This window comes from Carcharodon carcharias, chromosome 14 (genome assembly GCF_017639515.1).
Source record: "Carcharodon carcharias isolate sCarCar2 chromosome 14, sCarCar2.pri, whole genome shotgun sequence".
NCBI lineage: Eukaryota > Metazoa > Chordata > Chondrichthyes > Lamniformes > Lamnidae > Carcharodon > Carcharodon carcharias.
The window spans coordinates 147,542,331-147,564,510 of NC_054480.1; the positions used below are offsets into that span (position 1 = coordinate 147,542,331).

The 22,180-nt window shown below is 39.6% G+C and overlaps 1 protein-coding gene across 1 annotated transcript in view; it reads right to left on the reverse strand.

The window, feature by feature from the left end:
- LOC121287635 (protein unc-13 homolog A-like) overlaps positions 1-22,180 on the reverse strand; it is a 298,606-nt gene that overhangs the window by 16,070 nt on the left and 260,356 nt on the right. The window contains exons 33-36 of the mRNA XM_041205568.1: positions 16,527-16,583; positions 15,807-15,887; positions 11,153-11,300; positions 3,470-3,562 (exon numbers count right to left, since the gene is read on the reverse strand). Of these exons, the coding sequence (XP_041061502.1) occupies positions 3,470-3,562; positions 11,153-11,300; positions 15,807-15,887; positions 16,527-16,583 (379 nt within the window). The remainder of the gene's footprint in view (positions 1-3,469; positions 3,563-11,152; positions 11,301-15,806; positions 15,888-16,526; positions 16,584-22,180) is intronic.

Genomic DNA, 22,180 nt, shown 5'->3' on the forward strand with positions numbered 1-22,180 from the left:
AAGAGGCCAGCCAATGGAGGGATTGTAGGTAGAGCAGGGAAGGCTACTGGAAAATATAAAACTTGTTAAATGTACGAGAGGGCAGGAGGTTAGGCTTATGGATTAGGAACATGTACAAAATTGGAAGGCACAGAAACATAGTGTCAGTTCAGACAGTGGGTCTGGAAGCAAACATCTCTCTGGGAAGAGATCGCAAACTATTGAAAGACGATCTATAAATAGGAGAGGGAGATCAAGCAGCAACAGTCTGAAGTGGGAGAGAAGGCAGGATAGAGAACGTAGCTTAACAATATCAAGGAATTATGGCACCGACTAGTAATGATACAAGGAGCAGAAGCCCATATGATTGAGAAGTATTAGTAGCTTCAAAGAAATTTAGACTATAATAAAGGATGCCAAACAGTAAGAACTGCATAGTTAGAAAGAATTTGGGGTATCCACAGAGGTGCCAGATAGAGGACAACTAGCTCTATCTCATAGATGGATATGCACGGAAAGGTGCTTCCTGATGGGACTTATAAAACTAAAGCCAGGCTATTGGCATGAGGGTGAAGAAAAATTGGGTGATCAGGATATGAGAGTAGATTCACCTACGGCAGGAATAGTTATTCTGAAGATCATCTTGGCTCTGTTAGCTACAAATCCTTGGATGCAAATCAATTGATATTAAAACTGCCTTTTTGCAGGGACACCAACTTCAAAGGCAAATTCTTCTCCATCCACCAAAAGACACCAAATGCAGAAGGGACACTCTGGAAGTTAGCATTTCTCTGTGAAGTCAGTTTTGTTGAAGTTGGGTCATCTTCAGTTGAAAGCAGATCCTGCAATATTTTATTGGGACCATGGAGAGAAATGTTTGGGCATCTTTATGATGCAAGTAGATGATTGCTTTTGTGGGACAGTAGTAGCAAATTTGAAACAGTTGTCATTAATAGGCTCAGGATGGAATTTAGGATTGCAAGTCAGGCTTCTGGTGCATTTAAATGGATTGTGAACCAGGCAGATTGGAGCAGACATTACCTTACATCAGCAATCCTGAAAAAAAAATGTCAATCCCATTGTAATTAGTCGTGGTAGGGCCTTCCAGAAAGATACAGCGGCTTCTAAAATGGCAAAAGAGGAACTCAGAAGTCTAATTGGGCAACTCAATTGGCTAAGCAAATGAACAAGGCCAGACTGTTAGTGGTGATGTTTTCGAATTGAGCACTAAAACGAATGATCCCAAGGTTGAAGAAATTATTCGAGCAAACGAAACATTGAGCAAATTAAAAATGGAGCATTGTGTTTTGAAATTGCCATCTTTGGGTGATGCTGGAAAAATGAAACTGTTTTAGTGATGCATTTTATGCAAATTCTATGTGATGGGTTTTTGAGTGCACGAGGATTTATAATGTTTCTCATGGGAGAAAAGATAAATGTTGCTCTTTGGCTTGGGAAGCTAAAAAGATACGAAGAGCTGTAAATGGTATATTTGCAGCGGAGGCTTTTGCTCTTGTTGAAGCAGTGGATAAGGCATTCATTATATCAAAGATGCTGGCAGAAATTTTAAATAGAAAACGGTATTACGAAATGGTACTTATCGAATGTCATAGACAATAAGTCCCTTTGGGAAAATGTTCACCCCATGAAGTGCATTAATGAAAAGTGATTGCAAATTGACATTGCAAGCTTAAAACATATGCTAGGGATTAAGGAGATTGTTGAAATCAAACGGATCGATAGCAACTACTAATTGTCTGACTGCTTCACGAAGAGGAGCGAGCTCCAACAAGTTATTGCAGATTCTCGAAGAGGGACGAATTTTATGTTGGGAAGACAAAAATGATCTTTTTTCTGTGTGGACATTTCTACACATGTTTTTTCTTTAAGAAGGAGGAATAAGGATGATTTATTGAATGAAAAATGTATATTGATGTTTGTGTTAGAGAAAAATTCTTTTTTTAAACATATACTTTAGGGTTACTTCATAAGAAGAGGGGAATCTGATGTGGAAGGAAACGGTTAACTCACAAGGCGTTTAAATGTAATTATTAGCTAGGGTACTTAGGTACAAATTGGGTACTTAGCTTGTTATGTATAAAAAGGGAAAACAGGTGAGCCAAGGAGCCTGTAGGGTTTTATGTACCAGAATAAAACTCTGTTTGAAGAAGTCAGCCTTGGTCTTTATTGTCAAGCAGCCATTGGAAATCTAACATGGACCTATATCACTTTATAATGTCACCAGCTGGACTATGTATTGAGCTTTTTGAAAAGAACATTTTTACTAAGCAAAGGACATTGGCTTACAACACCTACTACGTTGCATTTGTGAAGGACTCAAGTTGCTTTTTATGGAGAGTCTATGGAACTCTTGGAGAAGTCACGTGATCCAGCTCTTGGGTGAAAGGATACTGGATTTAGAATAATCAGAGACTGCCACAGGGACAACAACCTTACCCCATCTCTCTCTCTCTTCTGAAGCCTCTCTCATCAAAGCTGAGCTGCTTGTGATTTGAAGAACCCACCAGAAGACCTAATTGCTGCAAACCGAGTTCCTAAAGGAGAATTCTCAATCAACCAGCCACCGCTGCAGACCTACTGCTCCACTGTGGAAAGGGACAGTGGCAAACAAGCCTCTGGACAATCCATGATTTAATTTTCACTGATTATATTTGTGATGTAGCGAAGTTTTTAAAATCTGATACTCTGCGTGTGTGTGTGTTGTTGCATTAGTGGGTAGTTGGACATGTTTGTACATTTTTCAAGCTTTTGTTTATTTCTGCTATTCACAGTTAAATATATATTACATTAGCAATATCACCTCCCTTTTAAATTCTGGAGTGGGACAAAGAGAAGTCAGTTCACCCCTTGTTAACCTGGTCATAACAACACAAAACCTCAATTTTAAAAGTGGGACAAATACTTCTGTCTCTTTATTACACTGCTTATTTCCTTGCTACTTGTTATTCATTTAGTCAAAATACTTTTTTTCTAGGCCATGAGAAATACTTTTCCTGCATAAAGTTAACCAAGACATCTTGGTTCTTGTGCAAAACCAATGTCATAATACAGTGACCTCAACACAGGGAGAGAGCAGATGGGCTATTTATGATTTTCCAGATGTAATTTTGCCAAAAGATATTTTGTAGATCTAAATGATGGACAGACTTCTGCTCATAATGCAAAAAACTCCAGAAGTTAAATTTCTGCAAAGTTTGGCAAGTATTGTTGAACAGAATGTATAACACAATCAACATTTATTATACAGTTTTGGCACATTTGATTAGTCTACAAGAATATCTTCATTCTAAAGGCAACTCCCACAACATTTGCAATATACATTTATATAAATTTCAATTGCTAAAAATTTAGCAATTGGGCTGTTACACCTTTTAAGATGCTCAGAGGATGCAATTTTTAACTGTATATTTATATAATTCCATGAATGTTAAAAAGAAAGTTAGAGCTTGGGTGATTCATTCTAACTAACCTTTAACTGTGATTTTGTGCTCTCCAGTTCCTGGATGTGTGAAAAGCTCTACATGGACAGACACTTCTCCTACTGGATCATCCACACCAGAACCTATGAAATAGCAGATTTAGGATTTTAAATATCACTTAATGATGATAATCAACTGTATATGCAGCATTCAATGCAAGACTCACTGTGTGCGAAGTGAGCCCTGGTAAAAGGGCTTAAGTTAGTAACTGGGACAGCCCAATGAGTCACATGCTTAAACTCATCCAGTTGAAATACCTTTCCTCTCATGTTTGTCCCAGTGCAAGCAAAATTTCAGCCATCATCAATGCCACTGGTTCTGCTCTGGTGCGTTTGATGCAATTACAAATAACAGACACCAGCCTACATTCGAATCTGCATGGCAAATGTAATTCAGTTTGCTGGGAGTCAAATTGCAATTAAAATACTTTTAGTTGGACAGTGAATGCAAGTTGGGCTTAATGGTCGAAACCAGTAATTTTGTAGAACATGCAGGAGCTTCTGCTCTCCAACAGATATATTCAAAACTTGATTTTTTTTTCCTCTCCTTGCAAACTGAATATATTATTTCAGAGGCAATTCCTTTTCAGGGTCTTGCAAAAACCTTTCCTTTTACCCAAATTCGAAAGCCCTCCACAATTACAACTGTAACAAGCAACCCACTACGTTGTGTTTGATTTTCTGTAGGAAGCTGCATGCTACAAAAACATGCACAAAAAACTGCTCAATTTTGGTGTGTAGTACTAGATTCTTGAAAGTCCCACTTGGACATCAAGTGAACAGTTGTTTCAAGCCCAGGCATTCTAATGCTGCCATTAATGGCAACATTCTGCTCGAACGTACCCTTTTCAGGATAAACCTCCTCGCTATGGGTAAACCTAATACCCTTCCCACCATGCACTGAGTTGTGAAATCAAAGCCAGACGGCAGGCAAAAATGAAAGGAAGAAGAAATTGAAGTGAGAATACACATAGTAGACAGACAGGACAGTTAGCCTGCAAACATCATTAGACAAATTAAGATCAGAGAAAACAGTTCAGACACTCATAGGATACTACCATTTTCAGTCAAAGGTCTGTAAAGGTCAAATGACAATGTAGAGAACTATTTCACATTTTTGCTGCCTTGTTTTAAGTCACTATTATTATTAATAGAATGTTGCAACCAAGCATTCTTTTCATATTGTTATGGACATTCATAGGACTCAACAAATTAATAGATCACCTGTTCTCCAAATTTATTCAATTAAATAGGTATTTTATCCAGAATCACGTCATAATCCCACAAAAATGGGGAGACTAATACATTACTCTGGCAGCTCTTACGACCATACATAATACTTTCAAAATAAGATTTAGGGGCAGCATTTTCCGGTCGGCGAGCGGGGGTGGGGTCTGCTCGCTGACGTGTAAAATGACGTGGGGTGATGTTGGGTGTGTGTCCCGACATCACCCTGCGTCATTTAGATTTTCAGTTCGGTGGGTGTGCAGCCGAGTTGGCTGTGCGCCTGCTGACCTGTCAATGGCCTATTAAGGCCAATAAAAAAGTAATTAAAATGATTAATGGACCTGCCCGTCCAACCTTAAAGCTGTCGGGCAGGCGAAGAGCCCAGGCGGCCTTCCGAAAAAGCATGAAACCTCATCCACGGGCGGGATGAAGTTTCATGAGGGGTTTAAAATGTTCGGAAAATTTTTAAATGAAAGTGATGGACATATCCCAGCTCATGTGACAGTGTCACATGTGGGGACATGTCAGAAAAATTTTTCCTTACCTTTTAATAAATTTTTTTTAAAGTTCAACCGATCTCCCTGAGGCAGCACTTTGCCTCAGGTAGATCTGTGTGCTCTTCCGCTCGAAAGAGCGCACGGACCTGCTTGGAATCCCCACCACCGCACAGGAAGTGCACAGCACTTCCGGGCAGACGTCACGCTAAGGCCCGCCCACGTAAAATGGCAGCCTGCCCCCTAATGGGGGCGCCGATTGGGAACCTGCCCGCTCACACTCGCGCCTGCTCCTGGCAAATGCTGCCCTAAGAGAAATTTAGGAGCAAACATTGTGGATAGACTGTCTTAGGTGTTGAAAATGAAGACCAGTATTTCAGTAAATTTTTTCCAGTATATCAAACCATTATGATATCAACTAGAAAACCAACTTCTATGCAAAATGTGTTGAATGATTATTATTATTATACATACATGTTAAACAAAAATTCTCTTGATTATCAACCATCTACAATTCTTGTTTCACTTGGTAAGTCTGGGATCATCTTATCTGTATTTAGCTAGGTTTAAGAATATTTTTTAATTACAATTTCTTCAGTTTGAATTGGAAAATGAATTGGGAACTATGAAATTATTGCAAAAATAAAACTTTAAAAGTCAATCTGTTAGTTTTTATTCATAGAACAAATTGTTTTCCATATTACCCCCCACCCCGCTTAGCTGATAGCTGTAAAAACAAATTCTAACACTAAATTCATTGTAAAATTTCCTTGTAAAGATCAGCTTTTAAACCTTGTCATCTGACCTTTAAACACATTACAATTTAGGACAAATAATACATTGTGCATTGAGACATTACAGTATGTTTTTGTCACAGTAATGACATGTAAACAAATGGCATACTAAACATCATTATCTCTAATAAAATTTTGCATTACTTTAGTTATGTCCCAACATATTCATCTCAGAAATTAAATAATTAAATGAAATACATACTAGTTACAATCTATGATATTCCCAGTGATCTTAGAATTTGATTGCAGAGAAATTTCAAAAGTAGGTTTTGATTCAAGACATTGAACAACATGTAAATTATGATCACACTCAGCATATATATCAATATTGATATTGAGATGCACTGTACACTATATATAATGTATAGTCGCTACATCTTTCCAAAAAAAAATGCTCAGCTTAAATGTTGGGAAAACTTCTAAAGATCTGTCCCAAAGTGTCAAAGCCATTAACCTTGTACAATATGGTATGCTGTGTACAAGTATCACCTACATTTCTTATACCTACATCAGCTTCAGATGAGCTGTCAATTTAATAGCTGTTAATACGGAATCATGGGCAGCCTTGATGCTTTCAAATTAACAGAACAACAGCGCTATAGAAACTGGCCAAAGTCATTCCACATTTAAATCCAAGCAAGGAATCATTTATCCTATTGATTATCAAAGTCACAAATGACATTAAAACAATTGTGATTCTAGTAATCCTCATTCTTCTCAACCTGTTGTCTGTTTTTGGTATAGCAGACCACACCATCCTCCTCCATTGTCCAGCACCATGTGACTTCCCTTGTTTGGTTCCATTCCTACCTATCCAGTTGTTGCCTGAGAATCACATGCTTATCTTCCTAAGGATCTATCCTTGTCCCTGACTATTTCTCAACTACGTCAGCTCAGAATCAGAAAACGTCAGGTTCCACAATGTACATTAATGACACCCAGGGTGGAATCGTCTGGTCCCCTTGGTGATGGGTGTCATGTCAGGTGGTGAGGGAATAATTTGATGTGAAAGGCAGAAATCAGTTTCATGTTGGTGTGAAAACACAGTGGGATCATCCGATGGAGTCAGCCATGGCAGAACACGAATCCTGCTGGAGGCTGGCATCCGATGGAGTCAGCCATGGCAGAACATGAATCCTGCTGGAGGCTGGCATAAACCTGCTTTGCATCCCAGGAAAACACACCAGCCCAGAACATGTCTGGACAAGCAAGATGTGCAGAAGTCGGGACACATCTTCAGGGCCTTGCTCAAATTGTGGACATCCGAGGAGATGATGATGCTGGAGTCCTAGAGCTACTGGTCCCTGGAAGAACACGTACATCGCATTCTGGGTGGATTCTCGTGGACATGGCTCCACCACGAAACAGCTCTCAGAAGTTGGGAGGTCTCTGTTGATGCTTCAGGTCTGCTTCGGAACACCACGGTCTCGGCCATGGGCTGCTATGGGTGATTGGCAAGGCAGGGAGGTGCAGAAAGAGATGAAGGTCGAGCTGTGAGTGACTTTCCTTACCTGGTCTGGCCTTAATGTGATCCCAGACCAAATAACAATGTGTTGACTCTTAAGCAGCCTAGCAAGCCACTCAGTTCTCAAGGGGCAATTAGGGATGGGCAACAAATGCTGGCCTTTCCAGTGATGCCCACAGCACATGAACAAATTTAAAAAAAATCCAGATCCTAACCACTCGCTGTGTAAAAATGTTTTCCTCAAATTGCCCTGGTTCTTTTGCCATTCATTTTAAATCAATATGCCCATCAATATGTCTATCTACTCTGTCCAGGTACCTCATAATTTTGAACACCTCCATCAAATCTCCTCTCAGCTGCCTTTTCTCTAAGGACAACAACTCCAGCTTCTCGAATCTATCCATGTAATTGAAGTCCCTCATTCCTGGAAACATTCTCGCAAATTTTTTCTGCATCGTCTCTAATATCTTCTCATCTTTTTCTATGTTCAAATTGTTAACTGTAGTTGGATTATTGCTATTTAGAGATGGCTCGTTTCTGCATTATGGAATACATGGAGGAAGTAGTCATTTTGTACATTATCTTAAAAGTTTGAGTGGAAAGAGTCACGGACACCACAGATGACGAGCAGTTAAAGGCCATGAAAAATTTGCAATTTTCTATGCTTTCACGATGAAACTACTGTACTCATTCCAGCATGAGATGGTAGAATATTTTCACAAATCACAGAGGTTTGAAGAAGGGTCATAGGGACTCAAAACATTAACTCTGTTTTTCTCCCTCCACAGATGCCGTCAGGCCCATTGAGTTTTTCCAGCATTTTCTGTTCTTATTTCAGATCTCCAGCATCCACTGTATTTTGCTTTTATATTAGAATATTTTCACAGTTGGGTGCTTAATAGATCCAGTAGACTCATGATGTAACAAAATAAAATAGTTACACTGCTGTTTGGCCAAGTATCCTCCATTGTTAACAGCTTAAGCAAAACTATGTTGTCAATGTTAATATAAAAGCAAAATACTGTGGATGCTGGAAATCTGAAACAAAAACAAAAATTGCTGGAAAAACTCAGCAGGTCTGACAGCATCTGTGGAGAGGAAGACAGTTAACGTTTCGAGTCTGTATGACTCTTCATCAAAACAGTTCTTTTAAAGGACTTTTAAATGACATTACACCTTTTAAATAAATGGGCCAATACCTCAGCAAAGAAATTTCAAATGAACATCTTGAGCATAATTTTGAGGCCTTGGAAAGTTGAAGTAACAAATCAGTATGAACACTCTAGCTTTCCACTGAGAACAGAGTAAACCTAAGGGTGGGTTTCATCAAAATTTCCTTCAGCAGGATCTAGTCATAACAACCATAGTCACATTTGGTAATGAAATTATTTTCTAGTTACTAAATACAAGGAATTGAAATATATGTAAATATTAATCAGTGTTAACGACATTATGCTAAGTCTTGTACATATTATGCCCTGGAGTTTCTGCTCGATTGTGCTGGTTTCCTCAATGCAATGCCTGTTGTTGGCAACACTGACACAAAAGATTGAGGAACTTGAAGCACAATTTGCATGGAATGTGAATCGAGTTTCTGCAATCTTTTGCATGAGTTTTCAAAGCATCACGCCTGAGGCAGACCCTGCACATAAAACTGGTCTCGCCCCCCACCCCCCCAGGGGGAATTAATCGCTATTGGGATTTTCTGCTAATAATTTAAAGACTCCATAAATTAAGTTGGATCTTTTGGCCAGAGGGACACTAATAGGTACGTTTTGAAAGGTTGTGAACAATTAAAAAAAATACTAATGGGATTGATTACTGTACCCCAATCTGACGAGAACTTAGTTTTGGGGTTTTTTAAAAAAAATCATTTTTAGAATCTTTAGATTGGGTCCTCACAGGCCATGGATTGACACTGATTTAAGGTGTTCATTTTCATGATAAAACCCATTTTCAGCTGTATTAATCAAACTTTACAAAGTTGCTGTTTGGACAGTCAGCAAATGACTATATGTAGAGGTTGATGATATCTCAGATGTTACTGCTTGAATCTATTCTAATTCAACTATTATGCAATGAATAATAGTTTTAATGGGGTCTAGGGCATCAGAGGTGGTCCAGCTGATCATTTTATTAAGGCGTTTGGTCTCATGGGGCAGAATTTTGCCCTTGATGGGTGGGTGGGCCCCACCGGCTCGGTGGCGGGTGGACAGCCGATCACTGCCACCGAAATGGGCCCTGCCGCCATTTTAAGTGGGCAGGCCAATTAAGGCCCACCCAGCGGGCTGCCCGACGGGAAGCGCTATGCACTTCCTGTGCAGAGGCGGAGGTGGGGGGGGGGGGGGGGGGGGGGGGGGGGGGGGGGGGGAGGAACTCCCCAACTGTCAGAGTGCGCTCTTTCATGCTTGCGCACCACAGAGAGCACATGTCCCTGAGACTAAGTGCAGCCCCGGGGAGATCACTGTTTTAAATATCAAAAATAGAATAATAAAAACATTATTAACATGTCCCCCTCAAGTGACAATGTCACATGAGATGGGACATGTTAATAAATATGACTAAAACTTTATTAAAATTTTTAAAAACTGACATGAAACCTCATCCCGCCAGTGGATAAGGTTTCCTGTGTTTTCAGAAGCCGCTGGGGTTCCTGGCCGACCCACCAACTTTAAGGTTGGACGGGCAGGGCCTTTAATTGTCTTAATGGTCCTGTCAATGGCCTCAATTGGCCATTGACAGGTCAGTGGGTGGACAGCTGACTGCGCTGTCCCCCCCCACCTTCCTGAATATTTAAATGGGGCAGGATGATGTCGGGGTTCCTCCCAGCGTTATCCCGCGTCATTTTCGCATTGCGAGTGGGCCCCGCCCCCAACTCGCCGACGGAAAAATTCAGGCCATGTTTTACAAATAAATACAAGATAAAAGCTAAGAAAAGAATGCATAACCTAATAAATTTAAAAATTACAGTCTGTAAATTAGACCTTTGTCAAGAGCAGACTAATAGCATCTTCAATGAAAAGTTTATTTTGATGAATGAATATTATTTATATGCAGCTGACATGCTTAGTAAAATAACTTAATCCCAACCCTACAGAGTTGGTGACATTTGACAGCAAGTAGTGTCTTCAATAAAGCAAAATAGTTACAGCTATTTTTGTGGTATAACTGTTTAGAATATTATAGGTTCCTTGATGATCCATAATGGTGACACTTCTGGAAATCTAGTTGTTTCCTAATTAAGTTTAGCATGATAGACTATTAATATGTCATACATTAGATAGGTAAGTACAAATATTCCTGGCTTTCTTTATTGTTTTAGACTGCAAACACTTTACTCGTAAATTAATATGAATGCCCCGTTATGGTGTTGATGAATATTTCAGACCGCGTTGAAATATGGGAAAGAGTTGATCAAACACAGGGTATCAAAGCAGGAACAAAGGCAAATCAAAAATGGAAGTTCAAGTATTTTTTAAGCTTATTTTGCCCCAGCACATTTCTTCCCAAAATACAGCTTTTTAATATCCATTAATGTGGTCAGTTATCATAAGCTTTCACAATATTTAGTCTACAACAGATGTTAAAATTATCTAAATGTTACAGAAGATACAATCAAATCCGACTAAAATGATAAAATTGGTGACTAACATGCATCTAGTGAACAAAAGGGATCGACTGAAGCCATACTTACCCTGAGATGACTGAGACTGGATAAAAGTTTTAATAAGGGTGTCAGTAGCCTGCGTGTAGAGCGACAGAGCATACCGTAGAGATTGGAGGTCTGGACTCTTTTCTAAGAAGGTCTTCTTCAGGCCAACTCCACCAGCATGGAAATATTGCTAAATCATTAAAGACCCTCAGTCAGCTCCATGAATCACATTTGAAGATCACAAAACTTATGTTTCATATGGTACACCAAACCAAGCCAACAATTGACAATTATTCTTTTTGGTCAGCATGGCTATTATGTGCACTATAAGGGCTGTCTGATGTTGTAATGATAAAGAAAAGTCAACTGCAATATTCCAGAAAAATTATATAAACATTTTTAGAAAAAATGTTAACAATCTGGAAATAGAGAAATAGGTTTAGAGTAAACAGCTGAAACATGGAGTAGCACCTGAACAGGGCTACTGGGTCAAATGATTTTTCCTCATCTTCTCCCTAGATACCCTGTACTGAAATAATTAGGTTTTTATATAACACACAAAAAGATGAGATTATTATAATTTTGATGTGTTCTTCTCAATCCTCCATCTCAACTTATCATGCTTTCTCTCATGAGCCCACTTCCCTTCTAGTCTCCCATAATCTCTCCCTCCATATAAACTTCCCTACCCATATTCACAGCTACAACACCTCCTGCCACAGATCATGCCATCTTATGTAGCCAAGCTACTCTCATCATGCTAATAACAGATAAAGTCATTTCTGATGACTCCCTTACATCACTCACCACCATATTCCTCCTTCCCCCTCCTGATCCTTCTCCTTGCTGTGTTCATCCATGGGGAGAAAAAGCTTTCCCAATTTTCGCCTACATTTACAATTTCAAAATCCCAATTTTCTAGCCTTTGGCCCTCCATTCACCACAACATTTCTGCAACTACTGATCTGATCAACCACCTGTAATGCCCTGTCCCCATTAAAACCAATACTCAGTCTCACTCATATGGATTTCATCTCTGGTCCCTTGAATCCAAACTTTAACATATATGGCAGGTTTAGCCATTCATCACTGGGTCTGGCTGGATCACATTAAGCACTATTGGGTCCTGCTCTCCTCTTGCAAAACTGCCGAGTATTCCAGGATCACCCTGGAATGCAAAGATAGCTCTCGAATTCTCTTCTTCATTACAAACTGTCTTATATTTAATATAAATTCTCTTCCCTCCCCTCACCTCCAGGAACAAATGCATTTTTGGCATTTTTGTCACTAAAATTGGTACTATAGCTGTGGAATTCTCTCCCTAAACCTCTCCACTTCTCTTTCCTTCTTTTCAGAAGCTCCTTAAAACCCAACTCTTTGACGAAGTCTTCCTGAATGCCTGTTTATATGGTTTTGTTAAATTTTCTTTGATAATACTCCTGTCAAGTTCCTCGGGTGTTTTACTCTTGGTAATGATGCTATATAAATGCGAGTTGTTGTAGTTTCAAAGCACCTGAATGCCATGTGTTTCATCTCAGCATGGGAGGAACAAAAATATATTCTAGCATTACAAAGAGCATACTTTAAATAACTAAAATGATTTAATTGGTTGAACATCACGCTAAGTGCTGTGGAAGAGCGGAGGGATTTGATGATTTCCAGGACATTAAAGGTTTAGGTTGATAAGATTGTAAAAATTAGGCTATTTCATTAGAACACAGATTATGGGGATCATATGAAATAAGTGTTTAAAAATATGAAAGAATATGTCAGAGTAGATGGAAATGGACTGTTTTCAGCAGCTGAGAGGCAAAGAACAAAGGGTCATAGACACAAGAGTAACTAAGAGATTTAGGACAGTCGAGAGTAACTTCTTTACAGAGTTGAGAGACATTGAAATTCAATTCCAGAGTTCATGTTGAGGCAGAACTATGGTAACATTGAAAATTAGGTGGATGAAGGAAAAACGCCTGAAGAGAACAGGGGTAAATGTGATTAAAATAATCACACTTACCTCTGTTCTCTTCAGCCGTTTTTGAGTGTGCAGAGGAAATCACCAACATGGACTAAGTTGGGTTGAATAGCCTGCCTCCATGATCTATCTTCTATGTATTTCAACATGGATCCTACAGCTTGAGCCTTTCAGTGACATCACCCACTATTCCGTGACACACTGCATCCAATTAAAAGTACTCTATCCTTTATGATTTCAGAATTTTATATGACATTAATAAAACATAATTAAGCAATTCATACCTATACACGTAACAACTTAATTCTTTCAGAAATATTACAAGGCATAACTTCTTTAAAGTAATTTATTGCATCACTGCCACAGTTGGGTTTTCCAAAGCACTATTGAATATACCTGGAAAACGAAATTATTATTCATTGCGCTTTGAAAATTAAGTAAATATTTGGCAGTTATCAGTGTTACAAGAGACAGTTTACTATCAGAGACTTACAGAGAAAAGTACACAAATATAATTGTGTAAAAGGCAGTAGAATTGTACACATTATTTAATTACAGTGATTCACAAATGACTGAATTACTGTTTGAAATCCATCAATAACATTATGTAGTAACCTTTACTAAAACTACCATATCAATAGAGTGTAGAAATCATTGATCAGTTATACGTAATCGTCTGTTTGGTTGAAGGACCTTGTAAAACCCAAATAAGATTAATCTGCCACTACTGGTCAGAACACTCATCATCCAAATTAGGAGTGCATCAGTCAAGATAGCTCTGAATTTGAGGTTGAGGTTCAAGTGTTATATGGCCAGTAATGTTCTTACTATTTCACTATAAGGACTTCAAGATTAAGGACACAAAAGTAATAGAAAATTAGAACAATTAAGTAAACTACAATTATTCAGCATAACAATATAAGTGACAAATAAAGAAATAAATAAAATCAGGCAAAGATAATTGAAGGATAAATGAGTATGAAATTGCATAAGTCCGATGTATAAACTCTAAAGGTGATCAGATTAGCCATGGTTAAGACAGCCTACTTTTCATATTGGTATATTTACTAGTGGGCATTGAATAAAAAAAATTGGACTGAAATATGTGCTATTGAAATTGGAAAATGATGATTCAATTGCAACTCTAACTAATGGATGTCTATTACACTCCGTCTTACATCAAGTTATTTTATCAATTGTCTTATGCTCTGATAGACTGTTACTCTGGTTAATTTTGTGCACTCGCTGTGGAATTTCTATACTGTAATTTGCTGCCTCAAAATAATCAATAAAGATTTGACCAGCAAGTACATTTATTAACAGGAAACCAAGGGTTGAATTTTCATTTGGCTGCAGAGGCAGAATAGGAGACAGGCAGACTGGCAAATTCTCAGGACTGGTGGAGGGGACCAGGTGTGTAGATGAGGGTAGTGCAGTTGATGTAGTTTATATGGATTTTAGCAAAACCTTTGACAAGGTCCCACATGGGAGACTTATAAAGAAGGCAAATGCACATGGGATACAGGGTAATTTGATAAGGTGCATTCAAAATTGGCTTAGTTGTAGGAGACCGAGGGTGATGACAGAAGGATGCTTTAGTGACTGGAAGCCAGTGTCCAGTGGCGTACCACAGGGATCTGTGCTGGGTCCCGTATTATTGTAATTTATATAAACAACATAGGTTGACTATGTGAGGGGTAGGATTAGTAAGTTTATGGATGACATAAAGATTGGCCGGGTGTTTAACATTGAGGTTGAGTGTCTTGGGCTACAGGAAGATATAGATGGGATGGTCAAATGGGCAGATAAGTGGCAGATGGAATTTAACCCTGAAAAGTGTGAGGTGATACACTTTGGAAGGAGTAATTTGACAAGGAAGTATTCAATGAACAGCATGACACTAGGAAGTTCTGAGGAACAAAGGGACCTTGGCATGTGTGTCCATAGATCTCTGAAGGCAGAGGGACATGTTAGTGGGGTGGTGAAAAAGGCATATGGGACACTTGGCTTTATCAATCGAGGTATAGATTACAAAAGTAGGTAGATCATGTTGGAGTTGTATAGAACCTCGGTGAGGCCACAGCTGGAGTACTGTGTGCAGTTCTGGTCGCCACATTATAGGAAGGATGTGATTGCACTGGAGGGGGTGCAGAGGAGATTCACCAGGATGTTGCCTGGGATGAAACATTTAAGTTATGAAGAGAGGTTGGATAGACTTAGGTTGTTTTGGTTGGAGCAGAGAAGACTGAGGGGTGACCTGATTGAGGTGTACAAGATTATGAGGGGCATGGACAGGGTGGATAGGGAGCAGCTGTTCCCCTTAGTTGAAGGGTCAGTCACGAGGGGACATAAGCTCAAGGAGAGGGGCAGGAGGTTTAGGGGGGGATGTGAGGAAAAACCTTTTTACCCAGAGGGTGGCGAAAGTGTGGAATGCGCTGCCTGGGAGGGTGGTGGAGGTGTGGGTTGCTTCATATCCTTTAACTGACTGTGGGGTGCTAGAGGAACTGCTATTGGCCCTCCGGTCTCAGGAGCCTGCTCACCAACTTTAATTGGACAGCTAATGTGCCATCTAGCCAGTAATTGCCCATCTTCTTGAAAATTCTGTCAGGCATCAGGCACTTACATGGTGTGGGTTCAGGACACCAAAACACTCCCGACATTGGCATTCTGTTCCAAAACAAAAATTCAGCCCTAAATTTTTACTAAATTGAAACCAGTTGTTACCTTAATAGTATCTAGTGCAAGCTCCACTACAGCACACTGCTTGGGGGAAAGACTTTTGGCTTCTTCTCTGACCATGTGATCCTGAAAGTGCAAAAGATCTTATAAATCAGTACCAAAACAAATAAGGATACAAGAGCTACTTGCCTTCAAACCACTAGTACTAAGTTTCTCATACTAATCTTAACCATTTCCTGCCTCCAAAAAATAAGTCTTATTCTCTACTAAGTATGGGGTCTTTATTCTCTACATACCAGAGGTATTATTGAATTTCAAATTTTTTTGGTGCACTTTTACCTTGCAAGAGGGCCAAGAAGGAAACCTGCATGGTCAACAGTTTAGTGGGATTACGATCAAGAGAGCAGGAAGCTGTTATAATTTGCCAATTACCTATTACAAATAGAACTACATAGTAGAATATATGTTTGAAAATGTGGGTAAGATGAGCCTGGAGATGACACAAGGGGGATGCGGGAGAAACCAGTGAAAGAGGTGTTAACACTTCATTTTTATGCTTAGCTTTTACTCCAACAAGTATTTGTACTCTGTAAATTCAGACACACAGTAAAATCAGTGGAATAAATTGTCCTTACGCAACATGTTATTTTGTACGATGGGCTGGAATTATAATGTTCACTGAGCAACTGTAGAAGCCACTTCACTAGATAGATGATTGCACGTTACAGGGGTAATGATGTGGATTAAGATGCATTACACACCTACCTTTAGTTTTGAAAGCTGCCCCAATTCTTTTGCAGCATTGAAAATAAGCTGCGTGCCCTTTGGTACAGAAAAGACAAAAAAAAAATGAATGCCAAAACTCAACTAAAATAACAGTGTATGAAAAACAACAGTTACAATCTTGCACTGCACAAAACATTTTCAAAATACAGTCACAGACACATTCAACACTGAATTATTTTCTTACATCGCTGTGACAGACAAGCTTCACCCTTCCCTGAAAAGAGAGTATTTATTACTTTTCACATTTTGCTTATTATTTGAATGCAGAAAGTTATCAATAAAATTTCACAGTGGTGGCCATATATTTAGGGAGAGAATTTTATAACAAGAATGGTAAGATCTGGGAAATTTACCTTGCATACCTAATAATTATAGATATGCAGAATGATTACATTCAAATTAGAGTTCACTTGCCATGGTTATAAGGTACAAAGCATAGCAGGTGGTAGGATTGTAGTGCATAAAACTAGGTTGCATTTTCAGGCTTAAGTTATTGCTTAGATTACCTCCAGTAAAATCATATAATGCAACGCATGCAGTGTGCATGTGGAAAGTGAAGCTCTATAGGCCTGGAATATGAGGTTGTACTGAAGGTGAATTATTATAACTGTGAAACTGATAGCTACTTCGGCGTTTGGACATGCACAGTTAAATGTGCAAAATTCAGACCCATGTATTTTAATTCTTAGTTTGCAGCCTGTGAGAATTATTCAGTGCAATTGGCTGCTTACCCTGCTTGATGGCATCACTTTTGCTGGACAACAGAGATCCCTTATAATTGGGGCCAGAAAAAATTTACATGGGAAAAAGTAAAATCCACTCCACAGGGATCACTAGATCTTGTGGGCAGCTTTCTTTGAGGTCAGCAGTGAGTGCTTACTTTGTCACCACAAAATCTGGGCGATAGTGTTTACAGTGGGAAAAACTCTGAATAGCAATCTTACGAAGATTATAACCACGTGCAATTGGCTAAATTGTCTTTGTTTAACCCACAAGAACAATTAATTGCTTCTCTTGATCAATGGACACCCCTGTCATAAAGTGGATCGTCTGCTTGCCTGCTGGCAAGAATCTGAAGACCCAGTCTATTAAAATAACTTTTCCCTTCCAACCTAAGACACTTTATATTTTTGTCTTGAAGCGGTTAATCTTCACATGTGTGACAAACGTGTTTTTTTTTCTTCCTGTCGATTTAAGTGGAATTTAAACAAAGAAAATGCTCTGATTTGCTAATGAGCACATAATTGTAGTCGCAAAACTTCCTATGATCAGCCCAAGCCAAATTTGTTTCTCATTGTGAATGTCTGGAAACTAGTAATTTGTGTAAACCTTCGGAGACAAAATAAATGTTCCCTAGGAAATGTTTAAATCTGTCTTTATGTACCCACTTGCCTCCACATATTTATTTCCTCATGTTATATGAAATATTTGTATTTTTGGAATAAATCCCTATTAACTGTTCTTTGTGTTCCAGATAGTTGTAGGTACCTTCATGTTAATCATTCAACATACATCATTATTTGCTTGATCTGGAAAGGGTAAATGCTTGAGGTAAATGGGCCAACACCTCATAAAATAGCAGACAAGGAATGTCACACAAATGTATTAACATTTCATTTAATTTTATAAAGTTGCTTCTAGTCATATATCACCTATTTCTGGATGAGGGTCATGGAAGCTTTGAAACTTTCTTACTGGATAAATGGTACAACCGATGAATGAATAAAGAAAAATTGTCTTGTAACATTATTTGTTTCTTGTTTGCACTGTGGTCGTCAAGTTAACAAGTGACAATGCTGGGAATGTAATACATTTTTCACTTTGCTCGAGTGGCAGTCTAATGGACAGAAATACCTTTTTAGATCTACTCTTATGATGTTTAAAATGAGAAAAGTGTTGAACATGATTTTTAAAGGTATAATGCAACCCATATAAAACTCCTATTTCATTGGCATCGAATAATCAGGTCATCTCAAGTAAGGGTTCGGTAGAATATATAGCATCTATATTACCTTCTCTGCAAATCTCAAACAAGATCCCTGAAGAACATTGCAAACTGCCTGTGTGATAACTACTTCCTACATTTTACTCAAGTAGGAAAATTTCTGACATTCAGAAATTTGAGACTGGTTTTACAACTGTATAGTATACAGCATATAAAACAATGCACCCAAGATATCTGTGCCTGCTCTATGCTAGATGATCCAAAACTATCCTACCCTGCTTTCAAACCAACAGTGGAGTTGGGTGCATGTTCTGCAATTTAAAATATCTAATACTATAGACCTCTCCCACCAGTCATGGGGTGGCAGGGTTGAGGGCGGGAGATAATTTAAAGTCTTTTTATGTGCCAAGAGTTTGCCAACAAAAGATATTAAACTATCTAATCTTTACTTACCTGGCACAACTTTCTCCAAGAACTGCTACTCTCCAGTCCCACAGTGCTAAAGATGGAAACATTGGAAGCAGAACCTTTACTAACTCGCGTGTCTTCCAGGGCCATCAAGGACCAGTGACAGACCTTGAGTTATACTATTTTTTTTGGGAACCAATTCAAGTTATCTATGACAATTGGTCCATATGATTCTCTAGTACTCATACATTCTTTGTGGCACCAGCATTCCAAGAAGGCAGCTTGCTGCTATCTTCTAAAGGGCATTAAATTCTGGTTTGCCAGCAATGCTCAGATCCCACGGGGCAGAATTTTCCCCCTGTTGTGGGGGGGGGGGGGGGGAGAGAGAGAGAGAGAGAGAGAGAGAGAGAGAGTTGAAGAGCAGGCACGCGGAGGCACGCCTCTGATTGGTGACCCCAATCGGGAGTGCGCCACCATTTTACTTGGGTGGGCCAATTAAGGCCTGCCCAGCGTGATGGCACATGAAGGTGCTGAGCGCTCCCTGTATGGGCGAGGGGGATTCCCTCAGCCGGGAGTGTGCTCTTTTGCGCATGCACACAGAAGAGTGACATATCTCCCTGAGGCTAAGTGCTGCCTCAGGGAGATCGGCTCTACATTAAAAAATATTAAAAACAGAAAAAAAAATTCTGTGACTTGTCCCCTCATGTGACACTGTCACATGAGTTGGGACATGTCCGTAACTTTTAAAAAACACTTTAATTAAATTTTTAAAAACCTACATGAAACCTCTTCCTGCCAGTGGATAAGGTTTGATGCTTTTTCTAATTCCCGCTGGGGCTCCTGGCCTATCCGCCAGCCTTAAGGTTGGACGATGCAGGTCCATTAATTATTTAAATGACTCTGTCAATAGCCTCAATTGGTCATTGACAGGTCGGCGGGCGCACAGCTGATTTTGCTGAGCCCCTGCCTTCCTGAAAATTTAAATGGGGCGGGGTGACGTCGGGAGTTCCGCCTGATGTCACCGCGCATCATTTTACATGTCGGCGAGTTGTCCCTGTGCCCCGCTCGCCGATGGGAAAATCCTGTCCATGAATGAATTAAAACAGTGTAAAATATTAATTTCATAATTCCATTGTATCTTGATCTTCCACAATTAGGCTCTCTCCATCGTCCCATGAGGTCCTGCTCTCTGTTTAACTGTTCTTATATATTATAAAACCTCTTTCAGGTTATATCTACTAGCCATTTCTCATTTTCTCCTCTAATCTCCCTTTTCACTTCCATCTACACTTTTTATACCACTTAATAAGAAAGAAATAAGTTCATTTAATTTAACACTTTCACATGCTTAGGATATCCCAAAGTGCTTCTCTGCCAAACAAGCACTTTTAAGTGTAGTCACTGTTGTTATGTAGGCAAATATTTCAGCCAATTCATACAAGGTAAGGTCTCACTAACATAATTCAGACTGATGATCAAAAAAATCTATTCTATTAGTGTTGATTGAAGAATAAATTTTGTCTAGAACACTGGGAAAACCCCTTGTTCTTCTTTACCATAGAATCTTTTATGAAGGTATTCAGGGCCTCAATTTAAAGGGCTAGCTTTAATGCAGCCCAAACTGGCAGGAAACATGGCTGCTTAATCGAGGAGAGGCCTGCAGTCTCTCGGTGGCAAAACCTCCCCCAATTAATTGGAAGGAGCTGACATGGGATTCCCAGTTGCTGGCAATGGGATGTCAATTAGGCTCATTAATAAGCTAATTGACATCCATTATCCCAAAGCCCACCACAATTTAGTGCGAGGCCACATGGCTTTCCCACACCCTCGGAGGGCTGACCAGCAAACCTTGTCAAGTTTGCCAGTGACCTTCTGGGGGGCAGCGGGGTGGTGGTGGTGGTGGTGGTGGGTCGGGGGGAGATGGGGGGGGGGGGGTTGCGGGTGGGGGGTGATAAGGACCCTCGCTACCATGCGCTATGTGTCCGATCGAGGTCATTAAAGCATCATTAAAAGCCTGCCCCTCTGACCCCCTCCTATAACCCCCACTCTGTGATCCCCATTCCGCCTTCACTCACTTTTGGTCTTGGATCCCACCCACAGTGATCCTGGGCCTCTGGTGAATGCAGTGTCACCAGCTTGAGGAGCTGTTGGCCTCTGCTTGGCTGGCGGCTCTCGGCAGATAGGGCTTCCGCCACTGGGGACCTCAATCATGGGGAAGGCTGGCACTGGACGCTGGCCACTTAAGTGCCCATGGAACTGACGGCAGTTCCCTGACCATTCTCCCACCGGTGGGTGAGACCCCGGTCAGCCCAACAGAATCCTGGCCAATGACTCATTTGAAAGATGGCACTTCCTAGTTCCTCAGTACTGCAATGAAATGCCAGCCTAGAACATGGCTCTAGTCTCTGGAGTGCCATTGAACCCTGGCTCTATTTGAAAGGCAAGAAGACAAACACTCAGCCAAGACTGATATTTGTTAGTTCCAACACTATCATGTCTTTCAATTTTGCTTTAATCTCTTCTTTTGGTATAATTGGTATAATGATAAAACTTTCCCAAATGATTCCATATATGGCCATTAATTATGCATCAGACTGAAATCCATTCAGTCAGGAGAAAGTTTAATCTCATGTTTCATAAGTATTGGTTAAAAGATAATGAACTAATACAATCCAATTGTTATATCTGACCAAAAACATAACAATAGGTTTTGTAACTTCATGAAGAATGAAAAAATATATCATCATTCTGGGAAAGATGTATTGTCCTTTGGTTAAGCTTTTTTCCTGAAGGACAAAGATAAAAAAACACTTAGCAGGACATCATTGTCTCTTAGGTGGAAAGACATAAAGCACTCTCGTCAAGTCTGCTGGGGCCTGAAAGTTGGCTTTGACTGTTCAGCTGGTGTATTTTCATCATTTATTGTGAGTTGGCAAAAATGAAACAAACTCAGAAACTTAAATCTTCTCCCCTATATAAAAAATAACTCAATAAGCTATAAAGCAAGACAATAAGGCAAAAGTCCTATGACCTTCCTGCCTTCCTGCATTTAACTTGACAAAATCTCCAATGCTGTGTTTAGACCCCTTTATAAACCTTCTGCCAGCAAGCATCAGAAGGAACCAAATACACAGTTCCACTTCTGATTCTGCTTGTGAAATTATGCAGAAATTATGCATAGTGTCATCTTCAACCCTGCAGATAATGTAACAGCCAATCAAAATCTACATTGCCAAAAAGCTTCTAAAGCCAGAAACTCCCATAGCTGTTCTTTGTTTTA